Source organism: Oncorhynchus keta, chromosome 19 (assembly GCF_023373465.1).
Source record: "Oncorhynchus keta strain PuntledgeMale-10-30-2019 chromosome 19, Oket_V2, whole genome shotgun sequence".
NCBI lineage: Eukaryota > Metazoa > Chordata > Actinopteri > Salmoniformes > Salmonidae > Oncorhynchus > Oncorhynchus keta.
In genome coordinates, this window is record NC_068439.1 from 28,381,214 (window position 1) to 28,407,447 (window position 26,234).

Here is a 26,234-nt window from a genome sequence, read left to right on the forward strand (position 1 = left end):
TCCGCTCCAGTCATTACCACAAGCCTGTTCTGCCACCAACCTCCTGTGGAGTAAACACTATATGAGAATGAGCCTGTTATCAATGCAGCCTACCTATGAGATCACCCCAGCCAACCAGTCATTCAGTCTGTTACCTTTAGCAAGGCCTTATCTAATCAGTGAGCCAACTACACAGGTGTGTGTGGTGAGTCATCATGAGGAGAGAGCGAAGGGAAGCGTCAACAGTCAACAGCTATCAACGTAGTTCATTTCACAGGACAAACAGACATGGGAAGGAGTAAGGAGGGAGTGGCGAGGGAGGTGAGACAGGAGGGAGCCAAGAGGGTTGGTCGTTACATAGGGAGAAACAGACATGGGAAGGAGTAGGGAGGGAGCGGCGAGGGAGGTGAGACAGGAGGGAGCCAAGAGGGTTGGTCGTTACATAGGGAGAAACAGACATGGGAAGGAGTAGGGAGGGAGCGGCGAGGGAGGTGAGACAGGAGGGAGCCAAGAGGGTTGGTCGTTACATAGGGAGAAACAGACATGGGAAGGAGTAGGGAGGGAGCGGTGAGGGAGGTGAGACAGGAGGGAGCCAATAGGGATGGTCGTTACATAGGGAGAAACAGACATGGGAAGGAGTAGGGAGGGAGCGGCGAGGGAGGTGAGACAGGAGGGAGCCAATAGGGTTGGTCGTTACATAGGGAGAAACAGACATGGGAAGGAGTAGGGAGGGAGCGGCGAGGGAGGTGAGACAGGAGGGAGCCAATAGGGATGGTCGTTACATAGGGAGAAACGGAAGGACGTGAGTGAGCGAAAGGAGGGAGTGTCATTTCTGAGACAGGGAGAGTCAAACAGCCACAGGGTCATTTCAGAGGAAACCCAGACATGAGCACATGCACATGGCTGAGAATCATCACTGCAGTGAATCCTCCTTTCCAGAATGACTACACTAGCCTGAGGGTAATTTAAGGAGAGTTAGACTGTGGTGTATTACAGTAAAACTGTCAACACCTGTTTTAGTGAAAATAGGAGTGGTGACTCAGGAAGAGCTTATGTGGGCTGTGGTGGACAGACAGACATACAGGTACTCAACACCTGACTTGAATGACTGATATAAGGGCTTTATAGCAGGTATTGTACATTTGAAATGTTAAAACCTACTAAATAAAGATCAGGAAGGAAAATCAGGTAAAGGGACTCTGATTTCAGCACAGTCCTTACTAAAGCTACAGTATGACAGACCATGGTTTGGAATAGCCTTGACTGGGAGTGGACTAAGCCCCAGATAGGTAGTTATACAGTAGTGGAGGCTGGTGGGTGGAGCAATAGGAGAACGGGCTCATTTTAATGCCTGGAATGGAACAAATGGAACAGAGTCAAATGTGGTTTCCATATGTTTGCTACCATTCCATTCAAGCCATTACAATAAGCCCATCCTCCTATAGCTCCTCCCACCAGCCTCCTCTGTTATACAATATGACTATTTAGGTCAAGGTGAGCCTCAGCTATGACCAGATGAACTTATCATCTGCCCCTGTCCTGTCTGTGGATTATCACCATGGCTTCTCATGTAAAAATAGTACCATCAGGCAACTTTGTATGAGCCTCAACTTGTACTGTTGCTTTGTATTGATGCCTAATATGAACTACAACTACCTGTCAACCCCGTTCTAATAACACTGTCATCTAATGATAGTTTCCCGTTCATCAATATCCATTGAGACGGCTATAGAGCCCATACATTCACACTGCTGAGATGTCTCACTGTGCCAGAGCAGAGGTATTGTCAGACTCATCGTCTCTTTGTCAGAAGTAGGTGAAGTTTCAGTACAAAGTCATACATGGAGTATTCAAAGCACATCAAGTAGTCATAGAGAGACACATACACATTAAAAAACACTCCATATTCTGGCTAGTTCTTTAAATAAATATTTTATTGTTGTTGAAAATAAATACATTTTCTTAAAATATAATCAATAACATTAAAAAAGCCTTTGGGGGTTGGGAGGTGGGGGATTACCCCTAAATGAAGTGGAGCAATTTGGAACAAGGATTTTACAATACAATCTCACAAATGTATCCACCATCTTAAGACTCCAGCTCCATTCTCAGCGGATGTGTGGAAAAGTGGTGACATCACATCTCTTTTCACAATGTTCACATGCGGTCTACTAGGTCTTAAAGCTTCAGGCCTGTCCTGTACCCAAACCCTTATTATAATGTGACTGTTTGTTAGCCTGGGTAAACCAGACTGAATGCTGCACTTAATGGTAAGCCCAGCATTCAGTCTGGTTTTACCAGGCAACCTATTTATATCAACACTCCTGTTTGTCAAATGGATGATAAACCCTCATCTCTTGTCATTAAACACATCAACATCAGCCTTTAATAACAATTATATCTGACAATGATTTTTGAATCGTACCTTAATTATGTCAACTTTACCTCTATTCTACAGTACATAGACACCATACACAAGAAGGCTGAAATATTATTGATATAGTTGTGATCAAATTACTTTGAGAGGCTACTATCCCTCTAAGGCTTAAAAGACAAACAAAAATATGTTATTTTCAGATTGTAATGGATGACTTTTTCATGGGGGGTTGTGAACCTGCCCTAAAAAGCCTAGACAGATATAAGACCAAGTTAGCCATAAATAGCCTGGTAACAGATATAAACCGACCACAGGAAATTACTAGATATGGTAATTATGTCCATATTCTGTCCCAGCACCATACCTGGCCCACCCTGACCCATGTGCTGCATGCTGGACAGTTGACCCGGCCCTACTCTGTACTGGGCCCTGTTGGCCAGGTGTTGGCCCTGGATCGGCCCCAGTGCATGTCCATGGTTGGCCTTTGCCACGATGAGTGTAATTTCTGTTGTCCATTGTTTGTTTTTGCTCAGAGCTCAGCAATATGGCAGATCTCCAGGAGAGAGAGGGGCTTCAGAGTAGCCTGGAATATAAACGGAATATATGCATTTTATTTAAATTATTCAGTGAAGTGAAACAATTGTGAAATACAGCGATATTCCCTTTGGATTCCAGGCTAGAAAAAGAGCTGAGAGACCAGTGAGTGTAGCTCTAGTATTGGAACATATTACTACAACTTGTGTATTACAGAGGGAAGCTTTCCCCTTCCCCCAATCCCCTCTTCAACCCCTTACTGCTCCTCCAACCTCTCTGTTCTGACATCTCCACAAATAACTCAACAACAGAACAGGACAGGAAGTTCTCGTACTAGTCACTGGAGCAGTAACCTTGCAAAAACATCATTATGCACAGGGGCCAGGGGGAAAGAACACTGCACCACCACAGAGAAAGACCGTTTTCTAATTACCACGGGTGTGTCCAAAATGGCACCTTATTCCCTATATAGAGCACACTACTTTTGAGTGCCAAGTTTTCTAATTACCAAGTCATTGGGGCTGTCATGCTGGATGACCTCAATTGAGACAAGCGTGTGTGAACTGGTCATTAAATCTAAACAGGAGAACCAGCCGAGTAAGCAAATCTATGGAAACCGCAAGCAACCTGTGTGTGAGTGCGTGCATGTCTGTGTTGCTCTGCCCTGTTGGGTTTGGCCCACTTCGGTAATGAAATCGATGCCACAGGTAAAGAGAGGCAGCTTTAAACAACGATTAAACCAACCAAGTACTGCCGGAGTAGTGCCTAGCACTATGCTGTGTCCACAGACTGGACTAATGAACGTTGTCCACAGTTCAAGGCAGTTGAAGCAGCCTCCACTGTCCAGGTCTTCATGCCCAGTCAGCACACTGGCCAAGCTTAAGTCCGAGGACCAAACTCAGTCACTTCCCATTAAAGAAGAACCTTGCAAGCTGCACACACAAGATGTTCACGCACAGATGGGCAAATCCTAACTTCGACTTAAATCAAATGTTCACTTGGTCTCCCATTGACATCAATGCATGACTAAGTAAATATTCAGTGGAGGTTAGGATTCCGCCCAGCTACAGCGCTAGATGAATGTACTTCTCACATTCTAACACTTTGTGTTCATGTCTTTTAATGGTCAAAATGTTGTTAAAAGTCTAAAGTGAGCTCTATGACTCAGGGAATGACCTGAGACTGAGAGGTACTGGTTTCCCCCCTGCCTTGCTTTCTGTGCCAGTCACAGACATGTACAGAAAATAGTCCACTGTTATGTTATATGTGTTGTTCCTTATTAAATACTATCCAGTGTATTCCCTCGGCCCACCAGTAGAGATACAATATAAAGTAGTCATTAAGACTCTACTGAAACAGAGCATCTAGCTGTTTGACTGTAGAAGCTGAGCCTTAGTGTTCAGAGCAGTATTTTAAGACAGGCATGGTGTGTTTGTATTTCTCTTACTATAGAGATGTTACTGTGTATGTGCTGCACTACATTGCCAGTGATTAAACTGAGGACATGTAATATTCAAGGAAACGTACGTTTTTAAGGTGGAGTTACACTAAGCAACTGTCACACAACTTTATTTGCAGTTGCAGGTTGCAAGAGACATCATTTCAAGCAACTTGGCTGATACACAAAGCAACTCAAATGCAATTTAGATTGTATGCAACAGCCAATCAAATTGAAGCTGCTTTTGTTTTGTCATTCAATATGGTTTGAGAATTCTAAACTCACCCAATGTCAGCTGCTGCATTACATCTTGATTTCATAAATTATTAGTTTATCCAACCATTTGCTTATTGTATAAAGATTGATTAAGCCAAAATGCTGGCAGTACATTTTAATTAGCTAGCCAAAATGAAATTGCCAGCACTGTTTTATCAAGCTAGCAACAAACTAAGCTACCTAACTTAGCGAGCTTGTGCAGTTCATGCGGAACAAAATATCAGTTGAAACGTGTCAGAGAGGTCTGGGTTCACTTTAAAAAAATACATGTATTGACTGCCAAAGCATGTACATAAACCTTAACTAGCCCTGATGCCAATATCTAATTATACCGCTACCATTTGGCAAATGTCTCTTCTGTCTACCTTGATCACAGTTCCCGCAGCACTGACTGATGTGTTGTTGACATGACAAGTGGCTCAAAGTTCTGAACCTTCGAATGGATCATGTGACAAAAGCATTTGTTTTGATTGGCTGTTGCTAGCAACAAGTAGAAAAAGTTGAAACGTTGCAACTGGATACAACTGAGTTGCTTATTAATTGCAGGGGGTGTTTCACGAAGCGATCAAGAAGCAACTCAGTTGCATGCGACCAAAGTTGCGTGAAAATTGCTTCGTATAACTGCAGCCTCATGATAAATAGAATGTTCTTCTTCTGATGATGTCATCAGATGATGTTAGGGAAGAGGAACCAGATCCCCAGGCTAACACAGTTAACTCCCAACCAATCAGAGACTAACCCCATCCACCCAAAAAAAACTAACCCCAGGCTCTTACTAAAGGAAATGTTAAGGTAACGAGGAAGAAATCCTCCAAGCCTGTTTTGAAGAACCAGCCTTCAACATACACACAATATAGTTAGGCATCTTTTTTGAACAACTCTTTCCCCAACAATCTAATTCATAATCAGACCACCAACTTCTTTAACAACTCAATTTGTCAAATGTCCGCTAACTACTTGGTGGGGTGAATTCATAAATAAATACATTTCTATAAGCCATAGATCGAATCTAGTAGTCCCAGGTGAAGCAAGATAGTATTTCTTTGTATTGTCTCAGCTTGTCTGTCTCGTCTTCCCGTCCTGCTGAATGGGTCTACAATCATCCCACAGAACTCAGCACACACAGTGACACTATGACATGGGTGGCAGCCCTGAGGCAGGATGGAAGGCAGTACAGATTAGACAGAGGCCACTGCGTCAGAGAGAGCGCCAACCTGTGGCTGGGCTGACTGAGCTCAGATCTCATGCCAGCCTGATGCAGAGCAAGCTTTTGTTTTTTCTCCTCTCTTTCTGTCCTTACAATTAATCTTAAAAACAGGTAGGCCTACTATTCACAGGTGTGTTCTGTAGGCCTAATATACATGGTCACAGACAGATAGCCTAAACTCACACAGATAGAACAGAGAGAGAGTCTGTCTCCTCTTGTATGTGCTGCTGTAGCTAGTCTAGTTTGTGGTTCAGTCTTTCTCTGGGCGCCGGACTGTTTTTACAGCGTCTTTCTTCATCTGGCGGTTGTGTATCTCTCAGCAGCTCACGGTGCTCGGCTGCTGTTTCATAGAAACAAAGTCAGGAATGAAGTCAAACTCGTTCTGACACAGGAACAGTTCTGGGAGCTCCTGAACCCGGTCCAGACCCAGCTCCAACACCAGAGCTGTCAGAACCTCCTCATCTATGAGGTCTATGTCCATATTCTGTCCCAGCACCATACCTGGCCCACCCTGACCCATGTGCTGCATGCTGGCCAGCTGACCCGGCCCTACTCTGTACTGGGCCCCGTTGGCCATGTGATGGCCCTGGACTGGCCCCAGTGGATGTCCGTGGTATTGGGTGTTGAGTTTCTGGAGGTGCATGGAGGCCATGAGCTGCTGGGAGGTGAGCCCACTGGGGTGGTACTGTTGCTGAGGGTGCTGGGGCTGTTGCATGTGGTGCTGCTGCTGTTGTTGTTGTTGATGTTGCTGTTGTTGTTGATGCTGTTGTTGTTGGTTATACATCATCTGGTTCATCTGGTGGTGGTGTCCTCCCATCTGAGCCCCATTGACCTGGCTGTTCACCTGACCGTTCATCCCAGCCGGCCCCACCATCCCCAGTCCGGGCCGCTGCCTCATGGCGGCCTCCATGGAGGTCTGCGGCACCCTGCCGTAGTGCATGACCTGGCCGTTGGGGAGGGTGCGGAGGCCAGGCTGGGGCACGGATTGCTGAGGAGGGCCGCCCATACCCCCCATCCTGTAGCCGTGGAGGGCCGTTGCAGGGCCGTGGGACATGGGCATCATCATGTGGTCTGCCATGGCTTCTCTGTCACCCTGCAGGAGGAAGGGCAATGTTTACGTTAGTTGATGATGTCTCTGTATAAAAACATTGAAACCGTTACTGTCACCTTGCGGAGGAGGAGGATCAATGTTGCATTTTAGTTGCAAAAGTAGTCTGCTAGTAGTGGAATAGATGAATAAGTGGATTGATTGGGGGGTATTCGGGCAGGAACCAAAAGGTCACTGGTTCGAATCCCCGAGCCAGCAAGGTTGGAAAATATGCTGTTCTGCCCTTGAGCAAGACAGTTAATTAAGAAGTCGATTAAGACAACCCATGCGCCTCTCAGATTCAGAGGGGTTGGGTTAAATGCGGAAGATAAGGTATCCCCCTTTCTCTACATTATCAGATAAATCTGAGCGATACAGCCCCCTGAGAACATCACATTTCCCAACACAGCCCTCCTATACCATGACTGTTCTTTTAACAGTAATTCAATAGCGACAGACAGTATACTATGAGTATTTCAAACAGTGTTGAGTCAGTATTCCTTGACATCTATTCAGATGACGTTTAGGGGGCATTTACACTTTGGTTTGACTGTCATTTTGACCACAACAACATTACGCATAGCCTACTGCATGTATCCGCTGCCAGTATTTAGCCTATTGCACGGTGGGAAATACCAGACATACCTTTTTCGTTGAAAGGACGCAGAGGATCGCTTGTCGAATTTTAATCAGTAGTTACATAGTAATAAATAAGTTGCTACATGCACTATGACAGTAAAATGCATCCGCGCGAAAGGAAACCAACGTTTACAAACATTTCGTTAAGCAGTGACGAATGGACAAGATGGTCATTACAATTTTTCCTTATGGGAACAATACAATGGAAATAAAAATTAAAGACAATGTCCTACGATTCATTCATTCAGAACATAATCTGTATTTGTGGCACCTCTGTAACACCAGAATTAAAATGGCACATCAACGCATAATTTTCCCACGCACAATTACGCAAGGTTAAAAATGAATGACATCGTTAATAACGTGCGTGTCTCTATCACTGCATGAACACAATATGATGGTGCAGCCTTTGGATACCATAGGAGTGTGGCTCTGTACATGTCTCTCTGTCTTTTCACTGTCTGCTTGAAAACAAAGAATTCCGTGTTTCGTTCTTCTCTTTTCCCCAAAGATGAACTCCAGTGCCCCTGGCGCTAAGGTTTCCGTTCAAACCTCTTTGTGCTTTAGCAATAAAAAAATAACTACGATCCGATGCAATCGTTTCTAAAACCTCAATCATCTAGATAGAAAACACAGTGGATTGGTATTGTCAACAGTCGGACAAAATCCATACAATTGTATTTGGGCTATGCACGCGTAAACATTTAGGGATCTTAACATTAATTCCGTCTATGCCACATTTAGCAAAAGGCTAAATGGGGAGCAACAAATAATTATCGAGGTATTTTCTTAAAGACTAATTATTACACAATATATCACAATTCTAAAGCTTTTAGCCGTGTAGTTTAGGGATTTGCATAGGGGACTTTCATTGAAGAGTAAAATAAATGGAAAAAAACGTATACCACATAACAACAAAAATAATAATCCCGTTTAAATAAACTCGATTTTTCAATATATACAATTCAATCGTTTAGTAATGTATTATACAGTATCATTGCAATATTGCGGGTGTCTGAACAATCGGGTACGTAAGAAATCGCAAATAAAAACAAAATCAACCGAACAATGGTTCTCCTACCTTCCCTCAGCAATATGACACGGTCTCTCTCTCTCTCTCTCTCTCTCTCTCTCTCTCTCTCTCTCTCTTCAATTTCAATCTCTCTCTCTGCAATGACTGTCCCCTTCACTAGACAACGCTTACCAGCTAATTGTCCTTGCTCTGAAGTTCTATTGAGTTCTGCTTCTGGTATTGGATTTCCGTCTTTACTTCGAAAGGCGATGCTCCAGATACATGTATTTCATCGAATTAGTGCACTGTGGAGCGAGCGAGATGAGTTTCTAGTACGTGTCACTGTCACCGGAGTTACTTTTCTGGGTCAGCTCTGGGATTATATACATGTATAAACCAACCAGCGGAGTTGGAAAGAGGGAGAGGTGGAGCTACAGTCGTCTCTGTATCCTTTGTTTCGATTGGCTCGCCTTGTGACCCTAGTACAGACTTGGCGCACGTTGGACAATTCATTAACTGATACAGACATGTTTTTGAATGTTGGCCTTATGTATCATAGACTCCTTTGATTGAACATGTACTTGTTGTGGCCCTATATATTTTGTAGCCTACTAGGGGCCAAATATGGTGGCTAGTAAAGGATATGGGATCAACAGAGAGCAGAGTGCATTTTACAAACATCTCAATAGGCTACTTACAGAGTTATGATACAGGTGGACTATATATGTGAACAATCATCATCATCATCATCATCATATCTGTAATACTTTCATCAACAAATCGCTTATATAATAGACATATAATTCATGTTTTACAACATTCTCCATGTTATAAATTAGTCTAGTTTCATTAAGGCCTACCGTATGTTTTAGAATTACAATTTGAATGCCTAATTAATTTCACTATGAATTTCAGATTACAGTCACAGAATCAAATCAGAGCTGGCTATTAGAGACAGACAACGGTAGGCTTTGGTGCGTGCTATGCAAATGTGTTGTTGCAGAGAGAAACAGCCTGGCGATACAAATGCATGTGAACAGCAACCTCCCCCGAGAGAGAGAGCATGCTGGCATGAAGCATGTGCTAACGACATGACACCACGCTCAGCTCAGTGCACCGTGGTTTAAGAGAAACAGAAACCATAGAATAAGATGGTTGAACGGAAACCGCAGAAGAAGAGGGTGACTGTCTAATCTACAGGCACAATGATTGACTCGGCACTCTCCCTTTAAATCTACTGAGCTAGTTATGGTGCATTCATAGAGAAGGACTAGAGTAGACCATCTTCTTCAGTGTCCTCTTCTCAGCCCTGGAGCAGAACAGAGCACAAAGGCTTAACTGCCAAATAGACAGAGAGGCTGGGAGTCTGGACAACTCTGGGGCCCAAGAATAGGACACATTCTCTTTAGCACAAAAGTGTGTGTGTGTGTGTGTGTGTGTGTGTGTGTGTGTGTGTGTGTGTGTGTGTGTGTGTGTGTGTGTGTGTGTGTGTGTGTGTGTGTGTGTGTGTGTGTGTGTGTGTGTGTGTGTGTGTGTGTGTGTGTGTGTGTGTGTAAACAGTAGTGGATGCCAGGACCCCTGCAGAGAGGTCTTGACTCTGTGGTCTTTCTGGTCTCCACTGTGATATAAGAGAAGTGTGAGAGAGAGAGGAGAGAAGGGAGTGCCCTCTTCTAAACTGATGTCATTATTTACAATGCAAATGAATGCCCCCCCTGCAAGGTCTAGCACTGACTTAGGGCCTTTTACGCTATCAACCCACTAGTACAGCTTGTTGAATCAAATCAAATTGTATTTGTTACTGAGCATGTGACAAATAACATTACATTTGATTCGCAAAAATGTGTCCAAATATGACATCTTATTTGGAGGCAGTTTAAAAAATAAAAATAAACTTTTTTGTTTTTGATCGTCCATTAACCTCAGTGTTGTAATCGCTCGAGTCCAATGTGGGAGCATCGAATTGGGGGCCTTTGACCTGAGTTTAGTGTCTCTTCACATGTGTTGAGGGGAGAAACATTTATCATCCAGTTCCAATTGGTTGAATGGTGTCAAGTCAAGTGTGGATCAGCATGTGCAGCTGGAACCTGCTTGGGTTGCATGATGTAATAACCTGGTAAATTTAGCCTCATATTGTCTTCTGAGGATTGTAATGGGTCCAATCAGAGCAAAGAGACTAAAATATCAAGAAGTCTAGAATCTCACATTCAGACAATGAATGTTCTATGTGGTTTATTTTAACGACATCATTGGTAAAAAAAAAACATCAATCTGTCTCATCTATTTAGAATACATTATCAGATCGTAACATCTTTTCTATATACTTTTATAACTAAGCATTCTCCCAGAGGTGAATTGCATCTAAGAAGTGACCATTTGAGAATTTACCAATTAGTTTGTTTCTTATCTGAGATGGAGTTAATGATAAATGACCTATATGCAAAGATGTGAATGTATAGAATTTGTTTATATTACTCTGCTAGAACAAAAAGAGCAATTACTGTAAGAACGGATACGGCACTGGACTCATTCTCTCTCTCCCCCCTCTCTCTATTCCCTCCCTATCTCTCTCGCCTTCCCTCTCTCTCCCTCCCCCTCTCTCCCCTTCCTATCTCTCTCGCCTTCCCTCTCTCTCCCTCCCCCTCTCTCCCCTTCCTATCTCTCTCGCCTTCCCTCTCTCTTCCTCCCCCTCTCTCCCCTTCCTATCTCTCTCTCCCTCCCCCTCTCTCCCCTTCCTATCTCTCTCGCCTTCCCTCTCTCTCCCTCCCCCTCTCTCCCCTTCCTATCTCTCTCGCCTTACCTCTCTCTCTCTTTCTCCCCTGGTCTCTATCCCTTCCCCTCTCTCTCTCTATCTCCCCTGGTCTCTCTCGCCTTCCCCTCTCTCTCTCTTTCTCCCCTGGTCTCTCTCCCTCCCCCTCTCTCTCTCTTTCTCCCTTGGTCTCTCTCCCTCCTCCTCTCTCTCTCTTTTCCCCCTGGTCTCTATCCCTCCTCCAGTCTCTCTCTTTCTCCCCTGGTCTCTCTACCTCCCCCTCTCTCTCTCTTTCTCCCCTGGTCTCTCTCCCTCCCCCTCTCTCCCCTTCCTATCTCTCTCGCCTTCCCTCTCTCTTCCTCCCCCTCTCTCCCCTTCCTATCTCTCTCGCCTTCCCTCTCTCTCCCTCCCCCTCTCTCCCCTTCCTATCTCTCTCGCCTTCCCTCTCTCTCCCTCCCCCTCTCTCCCCTTCCTATCTCTCTCGCCTTACCTCTCTCTCTCTTTCTCCCCTGGTCTCTATCCCTTCCCCTCTCTCTCTCTCTATCTCCCCTGGTCTCTCTCGCCTTCCCCTCTCTCTCTCTTTCTCCCCTGGTCTCTCTCCCTCCTCCTCTCTCTCTCTTTTCCCCCTGGTCTCTATCCCTCCTCCTGTCTCTCTCTTTCTCCCCTGGTCTCTCTCCCTCCTCCTCTCTCTCTCTTTCTCCCCTGGCCTCTCTCCCTCCTCCTCTCTCTCTCTTCCCACCTGGTCTCTATCCCTCCTCTCTCTCTCTCTTTCTCCCCTGGTCTCTCTCCCTCCTCCTCTCTCTCTCGTTCTCTCCCCTGGTCTCTCTCCCTCCCCCCTCTCTCTTTCTCCCCTGGTCTCTCTCCCTCCCCGTCTCTCTCTCTTTCTCCCCTGGTCTCTCTCCCTCCTCCTCTCTCTCTCTTTCTCCCCTGGTCTCTCTCCCTCCCCCTCTCTCTCTCTTTTCTCCCCTGGTCTCTCTCCCTCCTCCTCTCTCTCTCTTTTTCCCCTGGTCTCTCTCCCTCCCCCTCTCTCTCTCTTTCTCCCCTGGTCTCTCTCCCTCCTCCTCTCTCTCTCTTTCTCTCCCCTGGTCTCTCTCCCTCCCCCTCTCTCTCTCTCTTTCTCCCCTGGTCTCTCTCCCTCCTCCTCTCTCTCTCTTTCTCCCCTGGTCTCTCTCCCTCCTCCTCTCTCTCCCTTTCTCTCCCCTGGTCTCTCTCCCTCCCCCTCTCTCTCTCTTTCTCCCCTGGTCTCTATCCCTCCTCCTCCTCTCTCTTTCTCCCCTGGTCTCTATCCCTCCTCCTCTCTCTCTCTTTCTCCCCTAGTCTCTCTCCCTCCCCCTCTCTCTCTTTCTCCCCTGGTCTCTATCTCTCCTCCTCTCTCTCTCTTTCTCCCCTGGTCTCTCTCCCTCCCCCTCTCTCTCTCTTTCTCCCCTGGTCTCTCTCCCTCCTCCTCTCTCTCTTTCTCTCTTTCTCTCCCCTGGTCTCTCTCCCTCCCCCTCTCTCTCTCTTTCTCCCCTGGTCTCTCTCCCTCCCCTCTCTCTCTCTTTTCCCCCTGGTCTCTATCCCTCCTCCTCTCTCTCTCTTTCTCCCCTGGTCTCTATCCCTCCTCCTCTCTCTCTCTCTTTCTCCCCTGGTCTCTCTCCCTCCTCCTCTCTCTCTTTTTCTCTCCCCTGGTCTCTCTCCCTCCCCCTCTCTCTCTTTCTCCCCTGGTCTCTATCCCTCCTCCTCTCTCTCTCTTTCTCCCCTGGTCTCTCTCCCTCCCCCTCTCTCTCTTTCTCCCCTGGTCTCTCTCCCTCCTCCTCTCTCTCTCTTTCTCTCCCCCTGGTCTCTCTCCCTCCCCCCTCTCTCTCTTTCTCCCCTGGTCTCTCTCCCTCCCCTCTCTCTCTCTTTCTCCCCTGGTCTCTCTCCCTCCTCCTCTCTCTCTCTTTCTCCCCTGGTCTCTCTCCCTCCTCCTCTCTCTCCCTTTCTCTCCCCTGGTCTCTCTCCCTCCCCCTCTCTCTCTCTTTCTCCCCTGGTCTCTATCCCTCCTCCTCTCTCTCTCTTTCTCCCCTGGTCTCTATCCCTCCTCCTCTCTCTCTCTTTCTCCCCTGGTCTCTCTCCCTCCCCCTCTCTCTCTTTCTCCCCTGGTCTCTATCTCTCCTCCTCTCTCTCTCTTTCTCCCCTGGTCTCTCTCCCTCCCCCTCTCTCTCTCTTTCTCCCCTGGTCTCTCTCCCTCCTCCTCTCTCTCTCTCTTTCTCTCCCCTGGTCTCTCTCCCTCCCCCTCTCTCTCTCTTTCTCCCCCTGGTCTCTCTCCCTCCTCCTCTCTCTCTCTTTTCCCCCTGGTCTCTATCCCTCCTCCTCTCTCTCTCTTTCTCCCCTGGTCTCTATCCCTCCTCCTCTCTCTCTCTCTTTCTCCCCTGGTCTCTCTCCCTCCTCCTCTCTCTCTTTTTCTCTCCCTGGTCTCTCTCCCTCCCCCTCTCTCTCTTTCTCCCCTGGTCTCTATCCCTCCTCCTCTCTCTCTTTCTCCCCTGGTCTCTCTCCCTCCCCCTCTCTCTCTTTCTCCCCTGGTCTCTCTCCCTCCTCCTCTCTCTCTCTTTCTCTCCCTGGTCTCTCTCCCTCCCCCTCTCTCTCTTTCTCCCCTGGTCTCTCTCCCTCCCCTCTCTCTCTCTTTCTCCCCTGGTCTCTCTCCCTCCTCCTCTCTCTCTTTCTCTCCCCTGGTCTCTCTCCCTCCCCCTCTCTCTCTCTTTCTCCCCTGGTCTCTATCCCTCCCCCTTTCTCTCTCCCTGGTTTCTCTGTCGTGCCCTATATATTCTCTCACCATATTATCCAGGCTTCACATTACTCATTGCATTCTATGTCATCTTTCTCACAGACACACGCCCCCCACACACACACACCTCTGTCTGTCCGGGCCCACACTTCCCCCTGTTCACACTATTTCCTTTGTATTCATATTCCAATAAACTTTTCAATGGCTTTATGTGTTGTCCAAACACAATTAATGCCATTTTAGCCAAACCAATTATTGCTTGCACAACCAAAGTGCCATACGCAAGGCCAATCACAATAGACTGCTCGGGCTGCTGGTTACATCCCAAGTGGCACCCTATTCTCTACATAGTGCACTACTTTTGATCAGGGCCCATAGGAAATAGGGTGCCATTTGGGACAAAGGCTTAAACTTGCCCTTATGCAGAGAGAGATCGGCAGAAAGGAAATAGACTTGTTAAAAAGGGCATTGCAATAAATTGGCACTTACATAACATAAAATATGTGCTTATATCCATGTAGTGGCAGAATAAATAGTATGTTAGTTATGGGAAGCTGTGACTATACTCTAGCTAGCAGTGTGAATGTTCCTCTCTCTCTTTCTCTCTTTAAGGGCTTTATTGGCATGGGAAACATCTGTTTACATTGCCAAAGCAAGTGAAATAGATCATAAACAGCAATTAACAGTAAACATTACACTCACAAAAGTTCCAAAAGAATAAATACATTTCAAATGTGTTGTACTGATGTTTAAATACAGTGTTGTAATGATGTGCAAAGTACAAAAGGGAAAGTAAATAAACATAAATATAAATATAGGTGTGTGTGTGTGTGTTGCCCTTTTCTTGTGGCAACAGGTCACAAATCTTGCTGCTGTGATGGCACACTGTGGTATTTCAACCAATAGATATGAGTTTATCAAAAGTTGATATGTTTTCGAATTCTTTGTCGGTCTGTGTTATCTGAGTGAAATATGTGTCTCTTATATGGTCATACATCTGGCAGGAGGTTAGGAAGTGCAGTTCAGTTTCCACCTCATTTTGTGGGCAGTGAGCACATAGCCTGTCTTCTCTTGAGAGCCAGATCTGCCTTCGGCGTCCTTTCTCAATAGCAAGGCTATGCTCACTGAGTCTGTACATAGTCAAAGCTTTCCTTAAGTTTGGGTCAGTCACGGTGGTCAGGTATTCTGCCGCTGTGTACTCTCTGTTAAAGGCCAAATAGCATTCTAGTTTGCTCTGTTTTTTTGTTAATTATTTCTGTTAATTATATTTTTTTATTATTATTTGGTTGGGTCTAATTGTGTTGCTGGCCTGGGGCACTGTGTGGTCTGTTTGTGCTTGTGAACAGAGCCCTGGGACCAGAATGCTTAGGGGACTCTTCTCCAGGTTCATCTCTCTGTAGATCTCTCTCTCTCTCTCTCTCTCTCTCTGTATAGAGGATATGAGTAGTTTTACAGTTGTGCTGTTTAGATCGTAACATACCACTAACCCCGTCCTTCTATCATCACCTCAGGAAAACCACCCCACACACACACACACACACACACACACACACACACACACACACACACACACACACACACACAACACACACACACACACACACACACACACACACACACACACACACACACACACACACACACACACACACACACACACACACAGGCGTGGAGGAGAGGTGCTAACTGCTCTTCTGTAGCTGCTAGGTAGGTGGAGTAGAGAGGAGGAGAAGTGGAGAGGTGAGGTAACACATAATGAGTCAGTGTTGTTTCTTCTCATCAGAGGTCAATACAATACATCACTGGCTTCTACTATTCTCCTCTGTCTGGGACACACAATAGGCCCACCTCTTTAGCTCCCTGAAAGTAACACACACACACTCAGACATGCAGGGACAGGCGCACACACTCCTCTCTCTCCATCCCGCCTGGGGGAGGGGCAACCCACCTGCTGCTCCAGGTAAGAGGGACTGGAGCATGTGTTGTTTACTGGATGTGTGTGTTTCCGTGAGTGAGGGAAGGGCCACCATCACCTCTCAGTAGATTCCTGTGTCTCCTGGTCAGTGCTGGTTGTGCTTCAATGACTACATTTGCCTGTCATTAGCCACCCACATAGTTGTCCTTCGAGGTTAGGATGGCCCTCCACCCTGCCTTCACTAGGCCTGGCCTGTCTTACCAACATCAGGCTGGAGTTGTCTGTTTCATTATTATTAAGCAATAAGGCTTGAGGGGGTGTGGTATATGGCCAACATAGAACGGCTAAGGGCTGTTCTTAGGCATGAAGCAATGAGTGCCTGGATACAGCCCTTATCCATGGAATATTGGCCATATACCCCTATCCCCCCGCGGTGCCTTATTGCTATTATAAACTGCTTACCAATGTAACTAGAGCAGTACAAAAAATGTATGTTTTGTCATACCCATGGTATACGGTCTGATATACCAGGGCTGTCAGCCAATCAGCATTCAGGGCTTGAACTACCAAGTTTATAATCCCCAGGAGAACATGCAAAATGTGTACCATCCCAAAAAAGAATGAATACAAGAAGTTAAGAAATATGCACTACAGTCAATATTTAATTTGCATCAGGGTCTTACTTCTTCCATATTATTCCAACACACATAGTTTGATAGTTCAAATAGAAGGGTTGATGTGGATCATATAAGAGAAGGATAGAAAACATGTCTATCAATAGTCAGACAGTCATGTCTGTAACTTCCTGGTTTGACTGACTGACTGTGAGTAACGCTGTGACTACGTGACTGTGTGTGTATGATGGGTGTCTGTACATGGGAGTGAAAAACAACTCGCCTGAGATTCCTCACAACCATATTTTGTTTCCTAATCCGAGGAAATGAAAGATAGCTCAGATTCGCCAACAAACCTAGCAGACTTTAAGCTTTGGCAGAGTGTTATCGTCTGATACTCTGTCTCTCTCAATTCCATTCAAAGGGCTTTATTGGCATGGGAAACATATGTTTACATTGCCAAGCAAGTGAAATAGGCAATAAACAAGGGAAATAAACAATCAGAAATGATCATTAAACATTATACTCACAGAAGTTTTAAAAGAATATAGACATTCCAAATGTTATATTTATTATTGGCTATGTACAGTGTTGTAACAAAGTGAAAATAGTACGAAATAAATAAACAGATAAATATAGTTTGTATTTACAATGGTGTTTGTGCTTCACTGGTTGCCCTTTTCTTGTGGCAAAAGGTCACAAATCTTGCTGCTGTGGTGGAAAACTGTGGCATTTCACCCAATAGATATGGGAGTGTATCAACATTGGATTTGTTTTCAAATCCAAGGTTAGGAAGGTTAGTAATTGGTTAGGAAGTACGGCACGGTTTCCACCTCATTTTGTGGGCTGTGGGCACATAGCCTGTCTTCTCTTGAGAGCCAGGTCTGCCTATAGCAGCCTCTCCTGATAGCAAGGCTTTGCTCACTGAGTCTGTACATAGTCAAAGCTTTCCTTAAGTTTGGGTCAGTCACAGTGGTCAGACATTCTGCTACTGTGTACTCTCTGTTTAGAGCCAATTAACATTACAGTTTGCTCTGTTTTTTATTGATACTTTCCAATGTGTCAAGTAATTATAATTTTATTTTCTCAAGATTTAGTTAAGTTTCATTGTGTTGCTGTCCTGGGGCTCTATAGGGTCTGTTTATGTTTGTGAACAGAGCCCCAGGACCAACTTGCTGAGGGGACTCCTCTCAAGGTTCATCTCTCTGTAGGTGATGGCTTTTAGGTGAGTGTAGAATTTATTATTTTTTTCTCGATATTGATCATTTGCGGGAATCTTCCTAATACTGGTCTGCATGCATTATTTGGTGTTTTACGTTGAACTTGGAGGATACATTTGTCACGGTTTTCATATGGTGAAGGAGAGTCGGACCAAACTGCAGCGTGTCGATTGCGATCCATGTTTATTTAAACAACGTAAACACGAATAAACACAAACTCAACAAAACAATAAACGTAGTAAAAACCGAAAACAGCCTATACTTGTGTCAACTAACACAGCACAAGGACATCAAGACACTCAGGACAATCACCCACAACAAACTCAAAGAATATGGCTGCCTAAATATGGTTCCCAATCAGAGACAACGATAAGCACCTGCCTCTGATTGAGAACCACTCCAGACAGCCATAGACTTTGCTAGATAACCCCACTAGCTACAATCCCAAATACATACACACCAAAACCCCAAGACAAAACACACCACAATACAAAAACTCCATGCCACACCCTGGCCTGACCCAATACATGAAGAAAAAACACAAAATACTTAGACCAGGGCGTGACAACATTTACAGAATTCTGCATGCAGAGTCTCAATTTGGTATTTGTCCCATTTTGTGAGTTCTTGGTTGGTGAGTGGACCGCAGACTTGAAAACCTCTGTCTGTAGCTCTCTCTCTCTCTCTCTTTCTTTCTTTCTTTCTTTCTTTCTTTCTTTCTTTCTTTCTTTCTTTCTTTCTTTCTCTCACTCTCTGTTGTCTGAACTCTAGTGGTTGGACTTTAGCTGAGAGCATAGGGTCCAGTCCAGCACCATGCTATTCTTAACATTCATGGAATGCTGTTTCTCCAGACAAAATTGGATATGTTTTCGAATTCTTTGTGGATCTGTGTGATCTGGGGGAAATATGTTTCCACCTCTCTAATATGGTCATACATTGGGCAGGAGGTTAGAAGTGCAGACCGCCCTTTTATCTGTTTTTTTCTCTCTCTCTCTCTCTCTCTCTCTCTCTCTCTCTCTCTCTCTCTCTCTCCAGACTCCACCCTTTTATCTGTTCTCTCTCTCTCTCTCTCTCTCTCTCTCTCTCTCTCTCTCCAGACTCCACCCTTTATCTGTTCTCTCTCTCTCTCTCTCTCCAGACTCTTTCTGTCTCTCTCTCTCTCTCTCTCTCTCCAGACTCCACCCTTTTATCTGTTCTCTCTCTCTCTCTCTCTCTCTCTCTCTCTCTCTCTCCAGACTCCACCCTGTTCTCTCTCTCTCTCCAGACTCTGTTCTCTCTCTCTCTCTCTCTCTCTCTCTCTCCAGACTCCACCCTTTTATCTGTTCTCTCTCTCTCTCTCTCTCTCCAGACTCCACCCTTTTATCTGTTCTCTCTCTCTCTCTCTCCAGACTCCACCCTTTTATCTGTTCTCTCTCTCTCTCCAGACTCCACCCTTTTATCTGTTCTCTCTCTCTCTCTCTCTCCAGACTCCACCCTTTTATCTGTTCTCTCTCTCTCTCTCTCTCTCCAGACTCCACCCTTTTATCTGTTCTCTCTCTCTCTCTCTCTCTCTCTCTCTCTCCAGACTCCACCCTTTTATCTGTTCTCTCTCTCTCTCTCTCCAGACTCCACCCTTTTATCTGTTCTCTCTCTCAATTCAATTTCAATTCAAGTCAATTCAATTCAAGGGCTTTATTGGCATGGGAAACATGTGTTAACATTGCCAAAGCAAGTGAGGTAGACAACATACAAAGTGAATATATAAAGTGAAAAACAACACAAATTAACAGTAAACATTACACATACAACAGTTTCAAAACAGTAAAGACATTACAAATGTCATATTATATATATATATACACAATGTACAAATAATTAAAGGACACAAGATAAAATAAATAAGCATAAATATGGGTTGTATTTACAATGGTGTTTGTTCTTCACTGGTTGCCCTTTTCTCGTGGCAACAGGTCACAAATCTTGCTGCTGTGATGGCACACTGTGGAATTTCACCCAGTAGATATGGGAGTTTTTCAAAATTGGATATGTTTTCGAATTCTTTGTGGATCTGTGTGATCTGGGGGAAATATGTCTCTCTAATATGGTCATACATTGGGCAGGAGGTTAGGAAGTGCAGCTCAGTTTCCACCTCACCCTCTCACCTCAGTTCTCTCTCTCTCTCTCTCTCTCTCTCTCTCTCTCTCTCTCTCTCTCTCTCCAGACTCCACCCTTTTACCTGTTCTCTCTCTCTCTCTCTCTCTCTGTTCAGACTCCACCCACTTTTATCTGTTCAGACTCCACCCTTTTATCTGTTCTCTCTCTCTCTCTCTCTCTCTCTCTCTCTCTCTCTCTCTCTCTTTTATCTGTTCTCTCCAGACTCCAGACTCCACCCTTTATCTGTTCTTCTCTCTCTCTCTCTCTCTCTCTCTCAGACTCCACCCACCTCTCTTTTATCTGTTCTCTCTCTCTCTTTTATCTGTCTCTCTCTCTCTCCACCCTTTTATCTGTTCTCTCTCTCTCTCTCTCTCTCTCAGACTCCACCCTTTTATCTGTTCTCTCTCTCTCTCTCTCTCTCTCTCTCTCTCTCTCTCTCCAGACTCCACCCTTTTCTGTTCTCTCTCTCTCTCTCTCTCTCTCCATCTGTTCTCTCTCTCTCTCTCTCTCTCTCTCTCTCTCCAGACTCCACCCTCTTTATCTGTTCTCTCTCTCTCTCTCTCTCTCTCTCTCTCCAGACTCCACCCTTTTATCTGTTCTCTCTCTCTCTCCAGACTCTCACTCTTTTATCTGTTCTCTCCAGACTCTGTTCTCTCTCTCTCTCTCTCTCTCTCTCTCTCTCTCCAGACTCCACCTTTTATCTTTCTCTCTCTCTCTCTCTCTCTCTCTTTTCTCTCCAGACTCCACCCTTTTATCTGTTTCTCTCTCTCTCTCTCTCTCTCTCTCTCTCTCTCCAGACTCCACCCTTTTATCTGTTCCAGACTCCACCCTTTTATCTGTTCTCTCTCTCTCTCTCTCCAGACTCCACTCTCTCTCTCCAGACTCCACCAAGTGAGGTAGACTTTTATCTGTAACAGTCTTACTCTCTCATCTATTATATATATATATACTCTAATTAAAGGACACAAGATAAAATAAATAAGCATAAATATGGGTTGTATTTACAATGGTGTTTGTTCTTCACTGGTCCCTTTTCTCGTGGCAACAGGTCACAAATCTTGCAGACTCCACCCTTTTCTGTCTGTCTCTAATATGGTCATACATTGGGCAGGAGGTTAGGAAGTGCTCTCCACCTCACCCTCTCTCTCTCTCTCTCAGACTCCACCCTTTTATCTGTCCACCCTCTCTCTCTCTCTCTCTCTCTCTCTCTCTCTCTCTCCAGACTCCACCCTTTTATCTGTTCTCTCTCTCTCTCTCTCTCTCTCCACTCTCTCTCTCTCTCTCTCTCCAGACTCCACCCTTTTATCTGTTCTCTCTCTCTCTCTCTCTCTCAGACTCTCCCTTTATCTGTCTCTCTCTCTCTCTCTCTCTCTCCAGACTCCACCCTGTTCTCTCTCTCTCTCTCTCTCTCTCTCTCCAGACTCTTTTATCTGTTCTTCTCCAGACTCCACCCTTTTATCTGTTCTCTCTCTCTCTCTCTCTCTCTCCATCTGTCTCTCTCCTCTCTCTCTCTCTCTCTCTCTCTCTCTCCAGACTCCACCCTTTTCTGTTCTCTCTCTCTCTCTCTCTCTCCATCTGTTCTCTCTCTCTCTCTCTCCAGACTCTTTATCTGTCTCTCTCTCTCTCTCTCTCTCTCTCTCTCTCTCTCCAGACTCCACCCTTTTATCTGTTCTCTCTCTCTCTCTCTCTCTCTCTCTCTCTCCAGACTCCACCCTTTTATCTGTTCTCTCTCTCTCTCTCTCCAGACTCCACCCTTTTATCTGTTCTCTCTCTCTCTCTCTCTCTCAGACTCCACCCTTTTATCTGTCTCTCTCTCTCTCTCTCTCTCCAGACTCCACTCTTTTATCTGTTCTCTCTCTCTCTCTCTTTTATCTCTCTCTCTCTCTCTCTCTCTCTCTCTCTCTCTCTCTCTCTCTCTCTCTCTAGTTCTTAAAAGATTGTCAGTACTTCTACCATGCTAGTTGGCAACAACAGGTCAGCTGACCATTGTCTTCCTCCATAACACCAAAAAGATCTCTGGTCTCCAGTGGAGTAATCACATGTTAAATGGGCTTCACTAAATCACACAGCTACAAAACAGAACACCATAGAGTTGAAAAAGAGAGGAGTGGAGAGGTGAGTTTTATTAGTTGTGTGTATGGGATATGCATGGTAAATACATCTTCCAACGAAATGCTTACTTGCTGGTTCCTTCTCAAAATCGCAACAACCATAAGAAATAAGAAAATATTAGAATGCAAACATGAAGCAAATGGCAGTAGAATAGAACAATAAGTTGTAGCATATGTATAATAAAGGAAGGCATCATTTATAGTCTAATTTTTACACATGAATTGAAGAAGGGGGAGATGGGGCAAGTGTATACATTGAGCAGTACAAGTAGAGTCTGGTAGCAGCAGTTGTGATGTGTGAGTAGCATTAGTATATATATATATATATATATATATATATATATATATATACACAGTACCAGTAGGTTTGGACACACCTACTCAAAAGTTTGGACACACCTACTCATTCGAGGGTTTTTCTTCATTTTTACTCTTTTCTACATTGTAAAATAATAGTGAAGACATCAAAACTATGAAATAACACATATGGAATCATGTAGTAACCAAAAAAGTGTTAAACAAATCTAAATATATTTGTTATTTGAGGTTCTTCAAAGTAGCTACCCTTTGCCTTGATGACAGCTTTGCACATTCTTGGCATTCTCTCAACCAGCTTCATGAGGAATGCTTTTCCCACATATGCTGTGCACATGTTGGCCAACTCATCCCAAACCATCTCAATTGGGTTGCGGTTGGGTGATTGTGGAGGCCAGGTCATCTGATGCAGCACTCCATCACACTCCTTCTTGGTCAAACAGCCCTAACACAGCCTGGATGTGTGTTTTGGGTGTGTGTCCAGGTGAAAAACAAATGACAGTCCCACTAAGCACAACCCAGATGCGCAGCGTGTCGCTGCAGAATGCTGTGGTAGCCATGCTGGTTAAGTGTGCCTTGAATTCTAAATAAATCACAGTGTCACCAGCAAAGCACCCCCACACCATCACACCTCCTCCATCATGCTTCACAGTGGGAACCACACATGCAGAGATCATCCGTTCACCTACTCTGCATCTCACAAAGGTGGTTGGAACGAAAAATCTGACATTTGGATTCATCAGACCAAAGGACAGATTTACATCAGTCTAATGTCCATTGCTCGTGTTTCTTGGCCCAAGCAAGTCTCTTCTTAGTATTGCTGTGGTTTCTTTGCAGCAACATGGAACATGAAGGCCTGATTCATGCTGTCTCTGAACAGTTGATGTTGAGATGTGTCTGTTACTTGAAATTTGTAAACCATTTACTTGGGCTGCAATTTCTGAGGCTGGTAATTCTAATGAACTAATCTTCTGCAGCGGTAACTCTGGGTCTTCCTTTCCTGTGGCGGTCCTCATGAGAGACAGTTTTGTCATAGCGCTTGATGGTTTTTGCGACTGCACTTGAAGAATCATTCAAAGTTCTTGAAATGTTCTGCATTGACTGACCTTCATGTCTTAAAGTGATAATGGACTGTCATTTCTCTTTGCTTATATGAGCTGTTTTTGCAATGATATGGACTTTATATTTTACCAAACAGGGCTATCTTCTGCATACCACCCCTACCCTGTCACAACACACTGATTGGCTCAAACGCATTAAGAAGGAAAGAAATTCCAAAAATGTACTTTTAACATGGTACATTTGTTAATTGAAATGCACTCCAGGTTCACTTCATCAAGCTGGTTGAGACAATGCCAAGAGTGTCCAAAGCTGTCATCAAGGCAAAGCATGGCTACTTTGAGGAATCTCAAATCTTTATTTAACACTTTTTTTGGTTACTACATGATTCTATATGTGTTATTTCATAGTTTTGATGTCTTCGCTATTATAAACTACGATGTAGAAAATAGTAAAAAATTAAGAAAAAACTGAGAATGAGTAAGTGTGTCCAAACTTTTGACTGGTACTGTATATATGTGTATATATATATGTATATGTGTATATATGTGTGTGGGGGTTTGTGTGTATGTCTGTGTGGGTGTGTGCAAAGGTGCTGAGAATTAGAGCAGGTGGTCAGTCCAGTTCATACGTTCAACAGTCTGATGGCTTGTAGATAGAAACTCTCTCTGAGCCTGTTGGTATCAGACGTCATGCTCCGATACCATCTGCCCTACGGTAAGGGAGAGAACAGCTAGTGGCTGGGGTGTGTGGGGTCCTTGGTGATGCTGCGTTCCTTCCTCAGGCACTGCTTTGAGTAGCTGTCCTGGATGGGTTGGAGCACGGTCCCAGTGATGTACTGGACCATCTTCACCACCTGCTGGAGGGCCTTGCGGTTGGGGACTGAGCAATGCCTTTACCAGGGCGTGATGCAACCAGTAAGGACGCTCTCGCCGGTGCTGCGGTAGTGTTATTGGTCCATCACAAGTCCTCATTGATGTGGACGCAGAGCAACTTAAATCTCGTGACTCTCTCTATTCAAGGCCGGCATTATGGGCGGACCCTAGGGGGCCTTGCCCGCCCTACCATACCTCCTTCCCCGTCCAAGTAAAATATTGAAATGTTGCTAATTGATTTATTTGACCAAGACGCACGCTGACAGAAAGACGCATCAGACCTAAGCTTGTCACCTCTATTCCCACCTTTGGGACAACGACTCACATTGTTAAGGCGGAGACATGAGCATCTCGTCATTACATACAGATCTCTGGTTTCAGCCACTTGCGAATTAGAAAGGAAAAATGTTTGGATGCTGGCTTCCCCTAAAGTAAATAGATGTTTTGCAAAATTCTAGAATTACTCCTGTCAACATAAAATAATTCAAAATACTTTACCAGAGAGCTCGACACAGTCACAGAGGATCATTAGTCTTTCATTGTGTGAATTGAGTTGTGTGAATTGAGTTGTCGAACATCAATTCATGTTTGAGTCTATATTGTCTTGTTGCTTCCCTAATGGATTTGAGGAGCTCGTTCCGGGTTCTCCTTGGAGAGGAAAGGGGCAGGGTGGCAGTGGCACGTGCATGGAGTATAGCCCTGTTCATTCCATGTAAGATAAAGCGAAAGTACAAGGAATGGGGAGGAAGGGAGCGAAGGAGGGGAGTATGCAGAGTGAAAACAGCACGTCACATCCGCAACAAGAGTCAACAGCCCATGTCAAATCAAATTATCAAATCAAATGTGATTTGTCACATAGACATGGTCAGCAGATGTTAATGCGGGTGTAGTGAAATGCTTGTGCTTCTAGTTCCCGATCACGCAGTAATATCTAACAAGAAATCAAACAATTTCACAACAACTACCTTATACACACAAGTGTAAAGGAATGAATAAGAATATGTACATAAAAATATATGGATGAGCGATGGCCGAACGGCATAGGCAAGATGCAGTAGATGGTATAGAGTACAGTATATACATATGAGATGAGTAATGTAGGGTTATTGAAGTGGCATTGTTTATAGTGACTAGTGATACATTTATTACATCCAATTTTTTATTATTAAAGTGGCTAGAGATTTGAGTCAGTATGTTGGCAGCAGCCACTCAATGTTAGTGATGGCTGTTTAACAGTCTGATGGCCTTGAGATAGAAGCTGTTTTTCAGTCTCTCGGTCCCAGCTTTGATGAATCTGTTCTGGATAATAGCGGGGTGAACAGGCAGTGGCTCGGGTGGTTGTTGTACTTGATTATCTTTTTGGCCTTCCTGTGACATCGGGTGGTGTAGGTGTCCTGGAGGGCAGGTAGTTTGCCCCTGGTGATGCGTTGTGCAGACCTCACTACCCTCTGGAGAGCCTTACGGTTGTCGGTGGAGCAGTTGCTGTACCAGGTGGTGATACAGCCCGACAGGATGCTCTCGATTGTGCCTCTGAATTTCTTCAGCCTCCTGAGGTTGAAGAGTGTGGGTGGACCATTTCAGTTTGTCTGTGATGTGTATGCCGAGGAACTTAAAACTTTCCACCTTCTACACTACTGTCCCGACAATGTGGATAGGGAGCTGCTCCCTCTGCTGTTTCCTGAAGTCCACAATGATCTCCTATGTTTTGTTGACATTGAGTGTGAAGTTATTTTCCTGACAACACACTCCGAGGGCCCTCACCTCCTCCCTTTAGGCCGTCTCATTGTTGTTGGTAATCAAGCCTACCACTGTAGTGTCGTCTGCAAACTTGATGATTGAGTTGGAGGCGTGTATAGCCACGCAGTCATGCGTGAACAGGGAGTACAGGAGAGGGCTGAGAACGCACCCTTGTGGGGTTTAGTGTTGAGGATCAGCGGGGTGGAGATGTTGTTTC

The 26,234-nt window shown here is 44.9% G+C and overlaps 1 protein-coding gene across 2 annotated transcripts; it reads right to left on the reverse strand.

Annotated features, from left to right (window-relative positions):
• Positions 1–1,895: 1,895 nt before the first annotated feature.
• On the reverse strand, positions 1,896–8,927 carry LOC118398040 (cbp/p300-interacting transactivator 3-like). Of its 2 annotated transcripts, none has more exons than XM_035793008.2 (2): positions 8,742–8,927; positions 1,896–6,904 (listed from the first exon to the last, which is right to left on the reverse strand). In XM_035793008.2, the coding sequence occupies exon 2, from the start codon at positions 6,887–6,889 to the stop codon at positions 6,128–6,130; it is 762 nt and encodes a 253-aa protein (XP_035648901.1). In that variant the 5' UTR covers positions 6,890–6,904; positions 8,742–8,927; the 3' UTR covers positions 1,896–6,127. The 2 variants fall into 2 exon arrangements, with proteins under 2 accessions (XP_035648901.1, XP_035648902.1); XM_035793009.2 differs by lacking the exon at positions 8,742–8,927 and adding an exon at positions 8,619–8,688.
• Positions 8,928–26,234: the final 17,307 nt, after the last annotated feature.

Bases quoted from the DNA above. Each gene is read 5' to 3' on its own strand.
- LOC118398040 (XM_035793008.2), bottom strand. From the start codon at position 6,889: ATGGCAGACCACATGATGATGCCCATGTCCCACGGCCCTGCAACGGCC.